This window comes from Musa acuminata, chromosome BXJ2-8, assembly GCF_036884655.1.
Source record: "Musa acuminata AAA Group cultivar baxijiao chromosome BXJ2-8, Cavendish_Baxijiao_AAA, whole genome shotgun sequence".
Classification (NCBI taxonomy): domain Eukaryota; kingdom Viridiplantae; phylum Streptophyta; class Magnoliopsida; order Zingiberales; family Musaceae; genus Musa; species Musa acuminata.
The window spans coordinates 53,946,716-53,964,574 of record NC_088345.1 but is presented as its reverse complement, the minus strand read 5'-3'; the positions used below and the strand labels follow the sequence as shown (position 1 = coordinate 53,964,574).

The 17,859-nt window shown below is 38.9% G+C and overlaps 3 protein-coding genes and 1 non-coding gene across 4 annotated transcripts; 2 read left to right on the top strand and 2 right to left on the bottom strand.

Moving 5' to 3' along the window:
* Window positions 1-525: 525 nt before the first annotated feature.
* On the bottom strand, window positions 526-4,224 carry LOC135620326 (rac-like GTP-binding protein 5). The gene is made up of 8 exons (XM_065123221.1): window positions 4,099-4,224; window positions 3,661-3,863; window positions 2,752-2,839; window positions 2,526-2,635; window positions 2,347-2,410; window positions 1,063-1,127; window positions 932-997; window positions 526-845 (listed from the first exon to the last, which is right to left on the bottom strand). Exons 2-8 carry the CDS (start codon window positions 3,757-3,759, stop codon window positions 744-746), a joined length of 594 nt encoding a protein of 197 aa, XP_064979293.1. The 5' UTR covers window positions 3,760-3,863; window positions 4,099-4,224; the 3' UTR covers window positions 526-743.
* A 5,045-nt stretch (window positions 4,225-9,269) lies between these two features.
* LOC135618289 (MYB31 transcription factor31-like) lies at window positions 9,270-10,847 on the top strand. Its single transcript, XM_065119167.1, has 2 exons — window positions 9,270-10,229; window positions 10,308-10,847. Exons 1-2 carry the CDS (start codon window positions 9,967-9,969, stop codon window positions 10,720-10,722), a joined length of 678 nt encoding a protein of 225 aa, XP_064975239.1. The 5' UTR covers window positions 9,270-9,966; the 3' UTR covers window positions 10,723-10,847.
* Window positions 10,848-11,213: 366 nt separating this feature from the next.
* On the top strand, window positions 11,214-11,285 carry TRNAP-CGG (transfer RNA proline (anticodon CGG)). The gene has a single exon. It is a non-coding gene; the product is annotated as a tRNA-Pro (tRNA).
* Window positions 11,286-11,711: 426 nt separating this feature from the next.
* LOC135620325 (dnaJ protein ERDJ3B-like) lies at window positions 11,712-17,742 on the bottom strand. Its single transcript, XM_065123220.1, has 10 exons — window positions 17,508-17,742; window positions 17,241-17,389; window positions 16,822-16,948; window positions 15,519-15,633; window positions 15,139-15,255; window positions 14,678-14,764; window positions 13,570-13,629; window positions 13,413-13,490; window positions 12,222-12,293; window positions 11,712-12,133 (listed from the first exon to the last, which is right to left on the bottom strand). The coding sequence occupies exons 1-10, from the start codon at window positions 17,576-17,578 to the stop codon at window positions 11,975-11,977; spliced, it is 1,035 nt and encodes a 344-aa protein (XP_064979292.1). The 5' UTR covers window positions 17,579-17,742; the 3' UTR covers window positions 11,712-11,974.
* Window positions 17,743-17,859: the final 117 nt, after the last annotated feature.

Sequence of the window (17,859 nt, the reverse complement as noted above, 5' to 3'; positions counted from 1 at the left end):
TCAATCAGAACCGTTCGATTCAAGGCAAAACGGTCCGGGATTTTAAGCCGGGCGGGGCGGGGCGGGGCGCTTGACGCTGATGTGCTGGTCAAACATGCCGTGGGTCAACTCAATAAATACGCATAAATTTTACACGTTTAATTGAAGTCAACAAATGAGAGTTGGGTATTAGATTCTAATGTTAAGCTCAGCCACTCATGTGCCAGCCATATCAACATATATGCTCATACTCAAGCAGTCACACAACTAACGTGTGCCGTTGACAACATTCCATCAGTCAATCACATTTCAACAACTCATCCTATCTCGTCCACTGCAGACGAAGCCTACATTCGATCAGTTCATCACATTTCAAGAACTCATTCTATCTCGTCCACTGCAGACGAAGCCAACGAATATTTGGATACTTCACTCGTGTCATGTGAACCCTAACTCATGTATGACCCGTCACTCAGTCGAATGCATAATGTTAACAAGCTTTCCAAGTGATTAAAATAGCGATACAAAAACCAAGTACACAACAACTCAAACCAAGTAAGTACACTGACATGCATTAGGACATTTAGGATTAGGTACATGCTCGAGAAGTTTATACAGATCACAACAGAGAAGCGGAAACCAATCACCTGATGCGCCATGGGGGCATCGGTCGATTGTGTATCGAAAACAAGATTCTCGTACGGAGCAAGACGCTACAAGAAAGGATGGCCAGTGCATTGAATTCATTTCCACAAGCATAACATTCACAAGATGGAGCAAGACTTCTGTACCCCACCCTTCTTTTTCTTCTGCTTGGGCGGTTGAAGCACCACTTTGATGGCCGCATCAAAAACCGTCTTAACATTCTGCACATTGGATTTCGAATAAACACTGATACACGTCAGTAGAGGCATTATGTATGCAAAGTTTTGGTGTAGGGGCAAGAACTTACTTGCTGGGTCTTTGAGCTGCATTCGATGTATGCAGAAGCGCCAATTACCTTTTTCAGCTCCTCCCCCTTAAACCATGTAAGATTTGTCATAAAAGGATATGATACAAGAAAGAAATTATACGCTCTCTTACCTGAGCAGTACTTATGGGTGCAGCACCAGGGTGATCTATAAAAAACTGCTGGTCATCCCGGAGATCTGCCAACAAAGCCATGCACAATTAGATGCGACATATAGAACCAATAGCCATCCTACATGTTTTAATTTAGCATTATCAAGTGTGTGTAATGTAAACTCAATCAGAGGAACATGACTGGCTCATAAACAAAATTCTCCATGCAAAACTCACTGGAGAAAAGTTGCAGATATATGACTCAAACCTGGTAAAAAGAGTTGATCAAAGAGTACAAAATGAGATCTGTTTTCTTGTCCTACCACAGCACATACTCACATAATGCATGATGAGTAACTCAAATTCTTAAGTGAATGTTCAATTCCATAGTTTCAGAATCCAAGTACCATGCATTTACAAACAACTTGACAAGTTAAGCTTGTCTTTTCTTGAATGCAATTAGACTAGTAGCATTGGGTAATGGGTTAAGGCTTAATCCAAGCGTAATCAAATTATTGGACTACCTAACTGTTGAGGGCTCTAATTAGATGCCACCAGACTATAAAATCACAACCTATTCAACCATGCCCAACAAGATAAAAAGAGTTTCCAAGCTAAAGAGTCTTGGTTTGAGTTAAGCAACAAAAGGACGGAGTCAACTTGCATTAGCTTGGATGATGGAACCATTAGTTTGAAATAATTAGCATTACTCAAAGACCAGAATATTGATAAAAGAGCCCAGTAGGACTTTAAGCTAACGATTTACTTCCAGTACGATAATATTTTCAATTACTTAGCTCTCTCACATGGTTAACAAGAAAGTCGTTTTAAGACACAACGTCACTGGCGTACCAAGCTCTCCTTGCGAGTGTTGCTTCAAGCCCCTGATGGGCATCACAATGTGATTCTACCTACATCTATCACAGTCACAACTTAACAATTTTCCAATCTGTTACCAAAATACTTGATTCTTGTTGCCAAGTTATTTGACCAACAGTTCATCCACCTATCACGCATATATTACCATGATCCTTTCTGACTTCAGTAGTTCTGTTTCATGTAGACAAACTATTTTCTGCTAGTCTTAACTTAGACTCCCTTGTTAAATTTTTTTCACAAGCACATCATCAGAATGCTCCTTATTCTCAGCCATAAATGCTTTCCACCAAGGTACTGACTTTACATTGTAAAAAAGCTGCATCCAAACTGCAGGACAGAATATTGGCCTTCTAACACACAGACAATATGAGAACACATGAGAACACAAAATTGTTTGGAGTTAAAATGTGTATACATGATGATTACCAAGTTTTGTTCCAACAAGAATTATCGGCACACCAGGTGCATAATGCCTCAGTTCAGGAATCCACTGAAAAGTTAAAAGGGGGCAGAACAGGTAAGAAAATGTTCAAATTTTAGCAAGTCAACAGAAAATACAGGATTAATGAAAGACTTTATATAAATAAGAGGGATTCAGTTTTTGCCTTCTTAGCCACATTCTCATAGCTGGCTTTACTTATCAGAGAGAAGGCCAGCAGAAAGACATCTGCACCTCGATAACTCAAAGGTCTAAGTCTGTTGTAATCCTCCTGGCCTGCATCACCAACCAACAAGTAGAAATGCACATTACAGGATACATAAAGGCTAGTGGGTGTGTTATAAAGAAAGAAACAAGATGAACAAACAACAACAAGAAATGCAAAAGATCACCTGCAGTATCCCACAGACCTAAGTTGACTGTGTTACCGTCAACCACTACATTTGCACTGAAATTGTCAAATACCGTAGGAACATAGTCCTGTCTCCACAAAAATAACACAAATATTTATGAATACAAAGAAAAAAATTAAACTCTTTAATCTGTAATCAACTGTAAAAAATTGCAAGGTAATTATTGCTTTGATTGAAAATAATGTTGGGTAAACGAACTTCATAAGGGAGTAGATGCCTCAAAACCCTATCTATTGGCACATAGATTGTTGGTTTCAAGATATAGGAAGAAAGGAACTAGTTTCATGCTTGAAAGCAGTGATGAACAATGCTTTTCTGGTGTATAATTCATCACAACTCTGCGAAGCATATTTGATGCTGAGGCTTGGTACAAAGTGTTGTCATAAATTCTACTGAATCTCAATTATTTAAAAGCACATATATTGTATCTGGACATAATTTTCAAGATAACAGATTTGAGAGATTATGCTGCAGAAATAGATCTGCATACTTTATTTTCTGGAACTATTGCTAGAAAATAAAAACAACAGATAAAAGCATTGACCAAAAGCAAGCTAGAGAAATTCAATAATGCTGAAAGAAAAGGAGTATTCGTGATAAATAGTAATTTTTGTCTTAAAATCAAGAAAAGAAAAGTTAACGATTCTTTCTTGGATGCTTTTCTCGGATCAAATATTTCAACCACGGAAACTCTCAAAAGAAACAAATGCATCATAAAAGACAACATGAGCACAAAAAAGAAAGTATTTTTGTTTTCTGAAATGCAATGCCAAAAAGAATCCGCAAAAAGTATAGAGTCTCAAATCCAGATCAGCCCCTAAAAAGGACGAAAGGCCTGCAACTTTCTCACAGAAACTCGCCTAAAGTAACGAATTCTCGAGCTCTCACCGTGGGGAAAGTGTTGCTGGTGTACGATATGAGCATGCAGGTCTTGCCGACAGCGCCGTCCCCCACCGTGACGCACTTTATGAACCTGGACGCACTCATTTCCTCCGCCGGTCTCCTCCTCCCTCAAAAAATCCACCCTTTTCCCTCTCCTCCTCCTCCGAGGAGTGCGAGCCCGACTCCGCGCGGCCTCAACAAGTAAACATCTGCAAGCCCCAACAGCAAGCCCCACATCTGTCAGCCGTCTCAAAAGCCTCCATGGAGCACAAAGGGGGAAGCAGAGAAAACCCTAAGCCTAGCCCCAGAAGGAGGGGAGATCCAAAAAGCGATCGCCTTTGGATTCCCTTTTCTCCTTCTCCTTCCCTTTTCTTTCCTCTATCAGAGAGAGAGAGAGAGAGAGACGGAGAGAGAGAGAGAGAGAAAGAGAGAGAGGAGGCGCACCTTCAGCTGTCGGGGGGTTGGGAAGAATGCTTCGGCCGGAAAATGGTGCGGTTGAAGCGGTCGCCGAGAGAAAAAGACGTCTTTTTGGCTGAGAGAGAGAGACAGAGGTAATTAGCTGCAATAATACCGATGTTATGATGTGTATATATATATATATATATACATACATACACATTCATATGTATCAATGAGAATCTTAATGTGATGTGACAAGATGATTCATTAACGTAATTATGATTATCATCATTATTATTAGTTAATTAGACAGTGGTTTAAAGGGATATGCATTGCATTCATTGTGAGAGGACTTCATTAGCACTAATAGTATCATCATATCCATTCCATGCATATGTATAACAATTTTGCCCATTTGTCTCATTACATTGCCATCATCACTACATAACAAACACCATGCGGTCTCTTCTTCTTGTTGCTTCTCACGATTGTTTTCGGGTCTCAAAATTATAAATTATTTTTTAATCAATTAATCAATCAATCATAGCTTTTTAAATTATTATATATATAATAGTTTCGCTAGTTGTTTACTATTATTATCATAAGATTAATATTTATAAAATCACTAATCATTGATCGAATGTCGTTGATTTTTCGAATCACTTATTAAAAATATTTTATTTATTCAAGTCAACGACTATACGATACGAGCATAGTGAATCATTGATATCCGTCTGTCTTACGATACAAATAATGTGAGATCGTATATCTTTCTCAACATCAAACAATTAACGATATAAATATTAGTTAAAATTTAATTAAAAAAATATAATCATGATAGTTGAAAAATTAAATATTGATGAATGTTGGTAAAACTATCCTATTAAAATTAATCTACACGAGATTATCCTATTAATCAAATATATTTCTAATCTTAAATACCTGAATTTATTCGATAATAAAAAATATAGAATAAACCATAAAAAGTACTCCATGATTGCTTGCCGAGTGACTATGCAATTAATTTCTACCATGGAATGGGCACAAATATTTCTTTTTTTCTAAAAAAATAAAAACTATATTAGATTAATCGGAGCCATAAAATACAGAAAAAAACAAAAAAGGACTACAGTCAATTGTTCTACCAAATTAAATTGGCATGTCGATTGGCACAAATCGATTGCGATTGGTTGGATCACACAACAGTGGATTTGGGGACAAAATGGAGATGAGAGTGAGGCCGTCACATCATCCGTATGATTTCACGGTGTCGGATGGTACCAATCCGTGGACTATTATTATTTGCCTGCCCACTTAAGCAAAGCACAATTTACGTGGCCCCCACCACCTCCCGTAGTCGTTCGTCTCCGAATGAGTTCACGCCGTTTGCACCGTCTAATCAACCAAGTCATAAATCGTCTTCGATCGTATGAGGGATAATGAAGATGTTATTTCGTATTGGAGATCATCAACGTAAATTGTCTGTTCCTCGATATTTTCGGATCGACGAATTGCTTCTATACTAATATTTATGTAAGAAAGATAAAATTAGTAATATCATAATTTAGGATGGAAGTATTCAAATAAATATGAGAATAGAAGCTCTCGCTTAGTGGTAGAGAGAGAATGTTGGTCTTTAAAACTGAAGTATCTTCTTAATTGATTAATGATTAAGTATATAATTAATATTAATTAATATTGAATCAAAATCACTAGGGGTTAGAAAATGAAAATATTCTAAGGTCAGTTCCAAATGAAAATATTCAGACCTAATACTGAATATATTATTAGATCTGAATAAAAAAAATTGCTCATGGATAAGATTACTACTAAATTGGATTCTATGAATTAAGTCTTTTAAGTATTTTGGACTAATGTATGAGTTTGATTCTATGAAAACATTGCTACAGCTCAAGACAGGAGGAGGGGCAATCCCCTTCTTCCCAAAAACCTCCTTTCATTCCTTGTTGACAGCCAACCATCTATCTCTCCTTGTTCATGGGATGGATGGATGGATGGATGGATACCTTTGTTCCAGAACAAAAAATTCCTTCATGCAAATTGCTTTTGCTGCTGCTTTTGAGCTGAGCAGAAACCAATTAATTGCAATGCTTGATACATTCAAGCAAACAAAAAATGGTTATTAGCTTCTGCTTTTGAATCAGACTACACTGCTGCTTGCTCTTGCAAACGAAGGAGAACAAGCTCATCTCCTTCGTCCTCGCCACTCCTCCTAACATCAACAATTAGTTGATTGCCTGAGTTATATCTTTGAATATCCTCAACCTCTTCCCCATCTTCCTCTCGCACAAACCTGGGCTTTTGCTGCTTGAATTGGTGCTGTTAGCATCACCTTCCTCGTCTGCAAGAAGGGGTGCCAGAACTGCGGCAACGATTGCCTCGTTGAATGCGTTGTGGTCCGGCAACTCCGGCCACGTATCCCCTTCCTCCTCAATGGAGGTAGAGCTTCTGCTACTGAATTCTCTCTCTGCTGTTCCCTCTTATTTTATCTTCGTGAGATTGGATAGGAGACGGGAATGATTGGTCAGGGTGGTTTGCAACTTGCACCAAACTTCGACAGTAGTGTCGCATGAAGAAATGAGTGGGGCGAGGGATCTAACGACCGAGGCTTGAATTACTTGAAGGATGAGATAATCCTGGCATAGTCATAGTTTGTGGTCCGGATTTAGTACTGGATTAGGTGTGCCTGAGATGTTGAGTATTGCTGGTGGACAATGAAGAGAGCCTGATGTGCAGAGACTACCTCAAAAAATATAAAGAAACATATCACAATATAAGACACAATGCAAAATATGTCTAAAACTTATGAGTTGGCAAAACTCTGTGAGAAGAAACCTATTGCGATGAGAGATGTATGACAAAATGTACTAAAGATGCATGAGTTGAGAAAACTCAATCTACATGAGAAAAAACTAATAGTGATGGGTGGCATAAGGCAAAATATGTTTGAGGCACATGAGTCAAGAAAACTTGACTAATGTGAGAAGAAATTCGTCATGGTGGGAGGCACAAGGCAAAACATGCCTTAGGTGTATGTCGAAAAAACTCAACATGTATGAAAAGAAACTTGCAATAGCAAGAGACATAAGGAAAAATATGCCCTAAGCGTATAAAAAAATACCTACCATGGTGAAAGATATAAGTCAAAATGAGTACAATACATATAAGTCGAGAAAACCAAACTTACATAAGACGAAGCCCATCACCCTCCCTTGCTGTTGAGGAGCAAAGTTTGGGTGACTCGAGCTCCTCTTGTTGTCAAGGCACGGAGGTCGGGCACCCTGACCACCCTTGTTATCGAGGTATAGAGGTAAAATGCCTTGACCCCCCTTACTGTTAAGGTGTGAGGGGCAAAGGTTCGACGCTCTGACCCCGTCGCTATCAACATATAAAGGTCGAAAAACTCAAACTCTCTTTGCTATTGAGGTGTGGAGGTTTCCCCCACCCACCCCCCTCATTAGTTTATTTATATAGAGAATGATCTAAGGCAGTTGCAAGCTATCTCCACCCGTATCACCCACATTGAGAAAAGGCTAAGTGGAGGTTTATAGATATTCTTGAGGGCTACCTCATATAAAATATTATACAAAATATTTTACCCTTTTATGATCGAGTATAAATGCTTATTTTTAGTGTACTTGCAAGAGGAATCAATTTTTATTGCTCATCATCACACTCATTTTCCTCGGGTTACTAGCTTAGATATCAAAAAGATCGGATCGAAAAACCTCTCTCGATCTAGCTTGGGTATCAAGCTGATTAGATCGTTAATGATAACTTTCCACAATAGCTAGATTAAAATATTTCAGATGAAGAAATATATTTTTCTTAGTTAGAATGTTCATACTTGTTGACCTCCTTGCTTAACCGAGGTGGATCCATCAAACTGATTGAATTATGAGTATAATAAGTCAAAGGGTCGAGCATCTTTGCTAATAATTTTGTGAGAATAGATTGAATATTTTTTTTAAAGCAATAAAGTTATACAATTTTTGCTAACTAATTAAGATGTTTTTCTTATAAAGCATAGCTAAATTTAACCTTTTTGACAATTAAGTTAGCATTCATTGGTATGAGACATGAGACAGAAAAATATTCGGAGATAGATTCAAGAGTTCCAGAATGAGCTTTAAGAGTTGGAAAGAAATAAATAAAGAAGATTTGTTTTATAACTATCGATCAATTATCGGAATATTAGAATGTTAGTTCTCACCTAATCATTTCGAGATTGATTAGCCTCCACATGTCTAGAAAGGTTGCAAATCATTTTCATATCATAAAGACATTTCAAATATAAAAATAAATATTTCACAACAAAAGAATATATATATATAGTACCCTATTTGAAATGGATTTCTTGTAGTAATTACCTGATCCAATCAAGAGTGGCATCAATGTAGAGGATAAAAAGGAGTATTAGGTAAGTCACAAGTATCTTGTAGATCATTTCGTTGAAGACTTTATGTATCTTGTCGAACCATTCACAACATTTAGATGCATCACAAAGAAATGGGCATTCACTTTACACTGAACAAAGAAATACAAATAGATTTATAAATAATTTCTTTGTGACCTTATAAAAGATTTAAATCAAGTTAATACATTTAAATCTTTTCTCACTTGTAATGCGAGACTAAATCCAAGTTTTATACTACCTCATGCTCCTCGTTACTTTGATCTTATTATATAGGTTCAAACCCATAAGAGTAAGGAAAGCCATGTATTTTGTATCATTCCTAATGCTTCTTCCGAGAAAGAACTTTGCAGCTTGCACCAATGGAATCAGTGACAAGGAACCAATATAGCTCCGATATGAGAGAGGATGAACTCAAGATGAAGGATAAAGGGCCAAACATGGCCTACCTACCTCCTCCTTCCTCCTCCCTAACTCCCACCTGCTTTCCACTACGAGGACATGGCCAAACGGAAGCCGAAGAAGAAAGTGGAAGGTGAACCAAAGCCCATTCTGTAATGACAACCACATCATTCCTAGCTTTACGTACCCACCTCGACTGCCACACATTCCCACCCTCTTCTGATCTCTCTGAGACGCAACAAAAGGATGTGACCAACAGTCGGCAGGGCAACACCCCATGTGGAAAAGAGAGAGAGAGAGAGATCCAACACAACCTTACCTAACCCTAATGTCACAAACCAAAACATCCCCGAAAGTTACAAGTCCCTCAGCCGAGTGTTCCACTTTCCAAGTCACCTTATTTCTTGTTCATGCAGAAGGTTTAGTGTAGGTGACTTGCTTGCGGACACGTCTTCAACCTTTAGATGCCGTCTTGTGAATGAATCGAATCCGGATAAGGTTAGCTATGGGACTGCGTGCTGATGATACGTTGGAAAATCAAACCTAGACAGCGAAAGTTCAGCAAACTGGTGTTATGCGAGGAGCGTTATGGAGTCTCAATGGTGGCAGTCACGAGGAGAAGCAAACTGTTGCCATTGTTGGGCGACCCACCGAGCCAAACTGCGGTGAGGCGAGCCATACGTAGCACATGTGGATGAGACTCACACCCTCCTCCCCAACTCCTAACGATTCTTCCCATTGCAGATCAGATCAGGTAAGTTGCTGTTGTTGCTGCCGTATGTTCCTTTAATGCTACAGGAGGGTGGTAAACTCATACTGTTCCCATCCACGAAGACTTCATACGAAGCAGAAGAACATCGAACAGGACACCCACTGTGGCTTTTGCCGGTCCCTTTCGGAATCGAACTCCTCTTCCCCACCTCCTTGCCAAGCTTCCAACCTTTTCCCCACCAACTCGACCTCTACAAGACCTTCCACAGCTGTCAAAAGCCTATAAATCTCCATGCCATTCCCCGTATATTTAGAGAGAGAGAGAGAGAGAGAGAGAGAGAGAGAGAGAGAGAGGTGCTTGATTCATGGGGAGGTCACCGTGCTGCGAAAAGGCTCACACCAACAAGGGGGCGTGGACGAAAGAGGAGGACGACCGGCTCGTCGCCTACATCCGAGCCCACGGCGAGGGCTGCTGGCGCTCCCTGCCCAAGGCCGCGGGCCTCCTCCGCTGCGGCAAGAGCTGCCGCCTTCGCTGGATCAACTACCTCCGCCCCGATCTCAAGCGCGGCAACTTCACCGAGGAGGAGGACGAGCTCATCATCAAGCTCCACAGTCTCATCGGGAACAAGTAAGTCTCGCCCTCCCTCAGCACTTCCCCGGAGAGTCGTCGTCCATGCCGTGATCGTGTGCGCCTTGATGATCACAGGTGGTCGCTGATAGCTGCGCGACTACCCGGCAGGACGGATAACGAGATCAAGAACTACTGGAACACCCACATCAGGAGGAAGCTGCTGTGCAGGGGGGTGGATCCCGTCACTCACCGGCCGGTCAACCGCCATGGTTCTGACACCACAACCCCTTCTCGAAGGAAGCCCGTCGTCGTAGGCTTCGGACCAGATCAGAAAGAGGAGAAGAGCAGCAGCGTGGAGTGGTCCCCCGACCTCAACTTGGAGCTACGTATAAGCCCTCCTTTCCAACCGCAAGAAACTCCGGTGCCGGAAAAGAGGGACGGAGAGCAACTCGGAGGCCTTTGTCTTGGATTGCAGAAGAGCCAGATGGAGTGCCACTGCAGAGACTTCCTTGGCCTCAGCACTGGCATACTGGACTACAGAAGGCAATAGAAATCTGGCAATCAAGACCTTAGGAGAATCAATACAGAAGAGATTGTACGTAAAGCACCTCTGGTTTCGTGTAATCCTTGGTGTCTCTGTGTGTATCATGATCAATATACCAGCTAGGTTTCTGCCGCTTGTCATGTTGGTTAAAATCCATGATTCTTGAGGTATGTGATCTAAAAATGACAGCAAAGCTTCCCGACTCCACCATCCTCCGATTGAATCAGTAGATATTGGTGTTTTTAGGCAGTGTTTTGTCTCTGTTTCCTGTTGTTGCTGATGCTCTGACTTTGCGAGGATGACATGAACCCGAATGAGAAAGGTTCACTATAAAGAACTTTTTAATTATATATATATATAATATATATGCTATAATTTCCCTGTTACAATGGATGTTATACGGGTCGTCTTGCATTCATCCATCTTTTGTGTTGGTCAGATGTTCCACTCGCTAATCTATATATAAATAATTTAATTTTTACAACCTACATGTAAATGGGCGTTTGGTCTAGTGGTATGATTCTCGCTTCGGGTGCGAGAGGTCGCGAGTTCGATTCTCGCAACGCCCCGCAAAATTTTAATTTATTTTCTTAAATTTTTTTGTCTTCTTTTGGAGATCCTCATTCTGGATACTGTTTATTTTCCTTTTATTTTATATTCAAAATATATTATTTTCAATTTTTCTGTATCTTTTATGTCCCTCCTTTAAGGATACAATTGTGTGAACGTTCGTCGACAATGTTTTTTTTTTAATTGGAAAATCATCTTTCTTCATTTGAGAAATTCCTTTTAGAGCCTCTTTTATATATTTCTTTTTCTTATTCTTGTCTCCGTCTGTTAGTTATGTCCTACTAGGATGAAAATTCTGTAACCATTTGTCGACTATGCTTCAGTAAAAATTATATTTATATTATTATTATTATTATTATTCATGATCTTTGGACGATGTTTCGGTAGAAAAATTGCATCAGAGAATATCTCAAATCTTCTGCTACTTGAGAAAGATGTATCATTATCTGCTTTACTAAATTTCAAAAGAACAACGGGAGAACGATAATAAACAGTGGAAATCAAGCTCTTGTATCGAGAGATGATTTGCTGTGAGAACATATTCTTCATTCTAAAAATTCCGAGAACTAAAAGATTAGGGTACAATTCGAAAGCTACATCTCATTGTCAAAGAATTATGAGGCAAGATGCACCTTGTGGGAGGAGTGTAACTATCAAAAAGAGAGACCGACGGTGACGAGTGTTGATATCAAGAAAGCACTGCCTTGATCTTAGTCTTCTGATCCTCGGTTAGTGACTTGGGAAACAATACCTCATATGTGAGGTATAAATCTCCTTTCTTTGTACTCGTGTGAATAGGCATTCCTTCCCCTTTAAACTTCCTGATCTCTTTAGGCTTTGTGATTCCCTGAAGAGTTTCACTTGTTTGCTTGGTGAACTGATAGAAAGAGAAGATGAGTTTGTAGAAGAAAGCAAGACTGTGAGTGCTTACTGACCTTGGTGCCTATCTCCACCAGATGTTCATCAAGATGCTTGATGGTTTTCTCAAAACCTACAAGAGCTTGAAGCTGAAAGACATCCAGGAACTTGTTAGATATAACTCAAAAGTTGAAAAACATAAATGACTGGAGAAAGAGAATGAAAAAAAGAGGAAACATGCAAACCTCTGGCTATCAATTAATAAGTTAATACCAAGCAATCATTTCTCAGTAGCAACAGGGCTTTGGCTATGTAAGCTAAAATGTCTTAAGCCCAAGAAACTATATTATAAAGCCCATCAAAACCTATAATCCAAGACAATCTAGGTATCACAATCCTCCACTCTCAAATGTCTATCACCCTCATACATAAAACACAATTACTCTATAACAGGAAACATTTGGGATGCATGACATCAATGGTAGCTTCGGGCCATGACCTGTCTTCTTGAGCCATCCATGGGTACCTCCTATTTTATTGGGCCTACTAATCAACACTTTTGTGCTACCAAGCTTTATTGGTCCACCACCATTTAAATGTGCCTTAAATTCTTTGGTTTGAAAAAAAAGTTTGTTGATATAAGCCTAAGGTAGAAGATATTTCAATAGTTTTTCTTCACCAGAAATATAATAAAAGACAAGCACTTGATGCCAAAGTCTAGACTCCAGAAATGACAGCTTTAAATATTTGTGCTAGGTTGAGCAAATGATGGGGAAAAACATTTAGATCGAGTCTCAAGATCACAACTCCAACATATGAAAATCATGGAAGGTAATACTACAAATGACATCCAGAGACCAAATAGATAACGTATGCGTGTTGTACATTTACATACTTCTATGCATGCTGTAGATTTACATACTGCATTCCCTAAAGCAAATTACTTCTCATGACCATGTTTTGCCATGCATTTGTCTTTCTGAATGCATTTGGTAAAGCATGTTTATTTGTTGAAGAAGAAGGAGAGAACACAATTGATATTGGTCATCAACATGTAACTTATGAGTTATTGGTGCTTATAACAACATTAGGCACTATTTAAGCCTTTTACCGACAAGCATAGAGCTACAGTCACAAATTGGAATAACTAGCAGCAAAAGCTCTAAAGAGAGGATCAAGAAAAGAGTGGGCTTGATCTAAAAATCAGAGATGTATCGATAGAATCAGGAACATAGATTAAAAGAGGCAAGTAGAATACAGAATAGTACCAGTGAGATGGTCACGGTCATATGCAGGTCATTGCCTTCCCTTCTAAAGCGCTCATGTGGTGCTGTTTGAATCCTGAACTGCTCATTTAAATGATGCATTAAGTGACAAATTTTTCTAAATAGTAAGTACATCTCATAGTTCAGAGAAGTAATAAACCTTCAGATCTCCAGCTTCCCCATCAATTTTAGGTTCACCATCCTCATAAAATAGCACCTCCTAGAATGCATACAAATTATTTAGACAATCTCATGATAAACTAAGAAGAGCAGAAAAAAAAAAGAACTAGCAGAAACACAAATAGACACACGAATTATTTCAAAGAAGCAGCTGCCGAAATTTAGCATCAAAAATATTGTAACAAAAGAATGTATAGCGCTAGGTCTAACCTGGAAATACATGGAAACAAAAGATGGACATGTATGAACGACTGTAACATCTAATGTATGTGTGATCCTCCAAACAGACACACACACACAAAACAAAGAAAATAATTATTGTAACAACAGTGACAAAGCTAATAGTACAATCAATAAAAAAGGAAAAAGGGTTGGTACAAAGAAGTTAGATCAGATAGCAACAAAGAATAGGCAAAACAGAAAAGTTGGATATTTTGCTTGTATACCAAGGTGTTCTGCTGTATTTGAATGAACTTCATCCAGAAAACCTAAAATAATAAGACTTACATGTTACACAAATTTTCAATTCCAGATTGTAAATCTAATGTCACCAGCGAACATTGGACTCACAGAAAGTTTATTGCTCAGGGTTCTTCATATTGAAAAAGTCAAGCAGTAGAATAGATGAAAAGGATATGGCATTTTAACATCTTGAACTGTATTTTGTATCTAGATTTCAGCAGCAAGTAGTATAAATTGTATTGAAGTGTTTCCTAATATACATCACAAAATGCTCATATGCTGACACCTTGAGTTGATATAAACAATGCAGCTGTTCTTCATACAAGAATGCTGTGTCAAATGCCAAAGCATTAAAGAACCCAGAATCCTAATGTTGGAAGTGTCTACATTAACAGACCTACATCATGACAGACACCAACAATCATTGAAGAGATTGCTTAGGACCAGAGCTCCTTAACAAAATTCAACTAGAAGCAAGCCTACAAGTGTAAAGACCATAGTACTTAAACAGTGTCTGAATATCAAATCTGAGTTCCAGACACCAAAAGAAGAAGACGACCAAAGAGTTGCTCAATAAATACTTAAGACCAGCAATAGCTAAGAAGTTTTCAGGTTCAACCACTTACTTGACCATCTTGCATCCCCTTCTCAATATCCACAGTGATGAAATAACCTTCTCGCTCAAATTTCACATTTGGACATTGTTCACAGACCTGAAACCAAAAAAAAAAAGTTTTATTGAAACCTGAGGTACTGCAGTAAGCATCAAGTCTTTCAGAGAAAAGTATGATGCATATACTCCAGTTGTTGAAACGATGTACATTCAAACATAAGGTACCATAGGCACCTTCAATTATTGAAGCCTTTCAGAGAAAAGTATGATGAATTTATCCTAGTTGTTAAAAGATTGACTATTCAAACCTAAGCCACCATGGCAACCAAGGTCTTTCAAAGTATTATGCATTCAGCCCAGTTGTTGAGAAATGTTAGGAAGAAAATCATAATAATAAAAAAACTGCTGCTATTGCCAAGGCAATTATTTCACATGGCACTGACAAACCAAGTTGCTAATAGACATTAAAATTACCATCTCTGTCATCTGTTGGAACATTCCTGGAGCAATTTGCCTGTGATATACTTCATTCCTGCAATTACAGCGCCTCTTGCCAGGAGCTGGCTTGATGACATTCTTCTCTCTCCAAACCTAGTTAGGTATACATTTAAAAAGCAAAATAAGTATCAAGGGAAACTGTAGAAATTAGTTACTTCTAAATAGTAGTTACTGTAAGAAATCCTATTTTTCCTCAATTAAAATATAAATATTACAATACTTAGTTAGGTATACAGAGCATGAGGAAATGAATAGATAAAAACTGATATTTCAAGCACTATGGCTAATGATTCCTTCTGAATGATAAGAAGCTAGGAAAAATCTATAGCTCCTAGATACTTAAAAAGTATAATTACCTTCAGTGTGCCTCCCATATATAAATCTTCTAGTGTGGCATCCAATTCAACAACGACATCATCACCTTTCGGTGTCACCTCTTCCTCCTCATCATTTTGACCATTCCCAAAGAAACTAAAGAAATCACAGTGTTAACAATACTGACCAGACTTAACTCAATACTTGTTCATTAACATAATGTTACATTCATGTAATAAGCATAGGGAGCTGAAACTTTGCAACTGCAGGATAGATCCAAAAAATTCAAGAAAGAACACTCACTTAAAATTTGAAAGTTGCCATAAAAATAGCATGATCCAGGAAAATAACATTTACAAGCTATTTAAAAAGACCAAGACAACTATAAAAAATGAAAAGATAGAAAAGCATTTACAAGCTAAGGCAAGAAAATCATTCATTCCTTGAAAAACAGAACCTTAAAAAATATGGTTCACTATGCCCTGTTGTAGGAAAAAACCTTACCCTCTACACCTTTATGATTCTTGTTCTATGCATCTCCAATGGATCTTTTACATATTGATGGCTGAGACTACTGGTGAAGCTTGCTCTAACATCATAGTATTTAGGCTAAAATTTTAAAGATGGTTTGGCTTCTTTGGCATTCAGAAATCTACCATGATGCCGATACTAAAATTTTGCATATGGATTATTAGGTCATCTTTTACTCTTTCAGAATCTGAAAATGATTATTACTTTTCCGCAAACAAACTGAAGGTTATCCCTTGTGGACATGAACATTCACTTATAAGATACATAAGTAATAATGTCTATGAATCCATATTCTGATTCAATGAATAATAGAAGGTTCCAACATAATCCTGCTTGATGGTTGCTACTTCTTAAGAACCAACTAATCAATGAAACTGAGAAATCACTCACTCATTTCACTATCAGAACATGTCTGTGTTCAATTTTACTGTTGGAGTTTCAGTTTTGAGAGATTCTGTTATTTCAGGAACAATTGGGGAGTGGATTGAGTCAGAATGTTGGCTCTACAGCCCCATGATATTCTTTATTGCCCCAGATAACAGACACTTGTACTATCAATGAACTGAACCCACTTACAAACTATGCTTTTGCAACATGATCTATTGCTATTCTTCTGAATCAATGATTAGGAAACAAATTGGTGGTTTCCATAAGATCTACTGAGGAAGGAGAGATTATATATCAAACCTAATATACTGATTAATAAATCAAGTGAAGCAGCTCAAGTCATGTTTTCCAAAGAGTGCTAGCTCTTACTGTTCAGTTAATACTTCTGATTTATAAACAGAAACTCTTAAAAGCAGTAATGCTTACCTGTTAAAGATGTCTTGAATGTTCATCCCTGAACCTCTTCCACCCCCACCAGCATACTGCTTCAAACCCTCCTCCCCATACCGATCATAGATTTTCCTCTTCTCGCTGTCGGACAGCACTTCATATGCTGACACCCATCAATAGGCAAAAGGTCAAATCTTGAGCGCTATAGATCCAAGATCAGCAAAATGAAGTGGAAAAGTAAGAGCTGATAACATAAATTACAACCAAAACGAAATCACAGCATTCACGAGTTCAGAAATCCGCCAAATCTCTTGGATCACTAGGACAAAAAGAACGAATGCTGAGCAAACGCAGATCAAAAGGATCAACAAATTAGTACGGAGAAATAAAAACAAAACAGCGTTAAGTTCCAACAACAAGACCTGCAGGGGGGAAAGGGAGTTCACAGCGCTCACCATTGTTGATCTCCGCAAATCTCTTGTTGGCCTCTTCGTTTCCTTGATTCTTATCCGGATGGTACTTCAAAGCAAGCTTCCTGTAGGCCCTCTTGATCTGGTCCTCAGAAGCACCCTTCGGCACTTGCAACACGTCGTAATAACTCTTCCTATAACCCCCAAAAAATCCGCCATCCCAAGTAAAAACAAAACAAATTTCAGCAAAGTCACAAACAAACCAAGTCCAAATCCATTAACGAAGCGAACCAGGGAGGGGCCGAGTCGTACCCTCCGGGGGCACAAAGAGCGTGCGTGAGGAGGAGGGCGAGGAGGAGAAGACCCCTCGCCGGAGCCGCCATGTGGGCTCGGGGCGATCCGAACTCGAAGCGGAAGGGCGGGATCGAGGATTTGGTAGAGGTTCGAAGATGGCAGATTTAGGGTTGTAAAGGAATCGGAGGACGAGTTCTCCGGTGGCGTCGCGGTTCCTCTCCGTGGACACACGGCTTGCAAAAGAGCTCTGAAAGAAAAGAAAGAGAGAAAAGCCGAGGGAACGGTTGTAGACGTGGCTGGTCACAAATAGACCAATGGGAAGAGAGATGCCGGGTGTTCGGCCAAATGAAAAATGGCCACGTGGACGTAG

Excerpts from the sequence above, each read along its gene's own strand:
- LOC135620325 (XM_065123220.1), bottom strand. The coding sequence starts at position 17,578 with ATGGCGGCTCCGGCGAGGGGTCTTCTCCTCCTCGCCCTCCTCCTCACG. Across the intron at positions 17,390-17,507 it reads GCTCTTTGTGCCCCCGGAGG|GAAGAGTTATTACGACGTGT; the intron begins GTACGACTCGGC and ends TGGGGGTTATAG. Across the intron at positions 12,294-13,412 it reads TGACCGTGACCATCTCACTG|CTTCAAGCTCTTGTAGGTTT; the intron begins GTACTATTCTGT and ends GATGTCTTTCAG.
- LOC135620326 (XM_065123221.1), bottom strand. The coding sequence starts at position 3,759 with ATGAGTGCGTCCAGGTTCATAAAGTGCGTCACGGTGGGGGACGGCGCT. Across the intron at positions 1,128-2,346 it reads TCTTGTTGGAACAAAACTTG|ATCTCCGGGATGACCAGCAG; the intron begins GTAATCATCATG and ends CTTTGTTGGCAG. Across the intron at positions 846-931 it reads GCAGCTCAAAGACCCAGCAA|AATGTTAAGACGGTTTTTGA; the intron begins GTAAGTTCTTGC and ends TCCAATGTGCAG.
- LOC135618289 (XM_065119167.1), top strand. The coding sequence starts at position 9,967 with ATGGGGAGGTCACCGTGCTGCGAAAAGGCTCACACCAACAAGGGGGCG. Across the intron at positions 10,230-10,307 it reads CACAGTCTCATCGGGAACAA|GTGGTCGCTGATAGCTGCGC; the intron begins GTAAGTCTCGCC and ends TGATGATCACAG.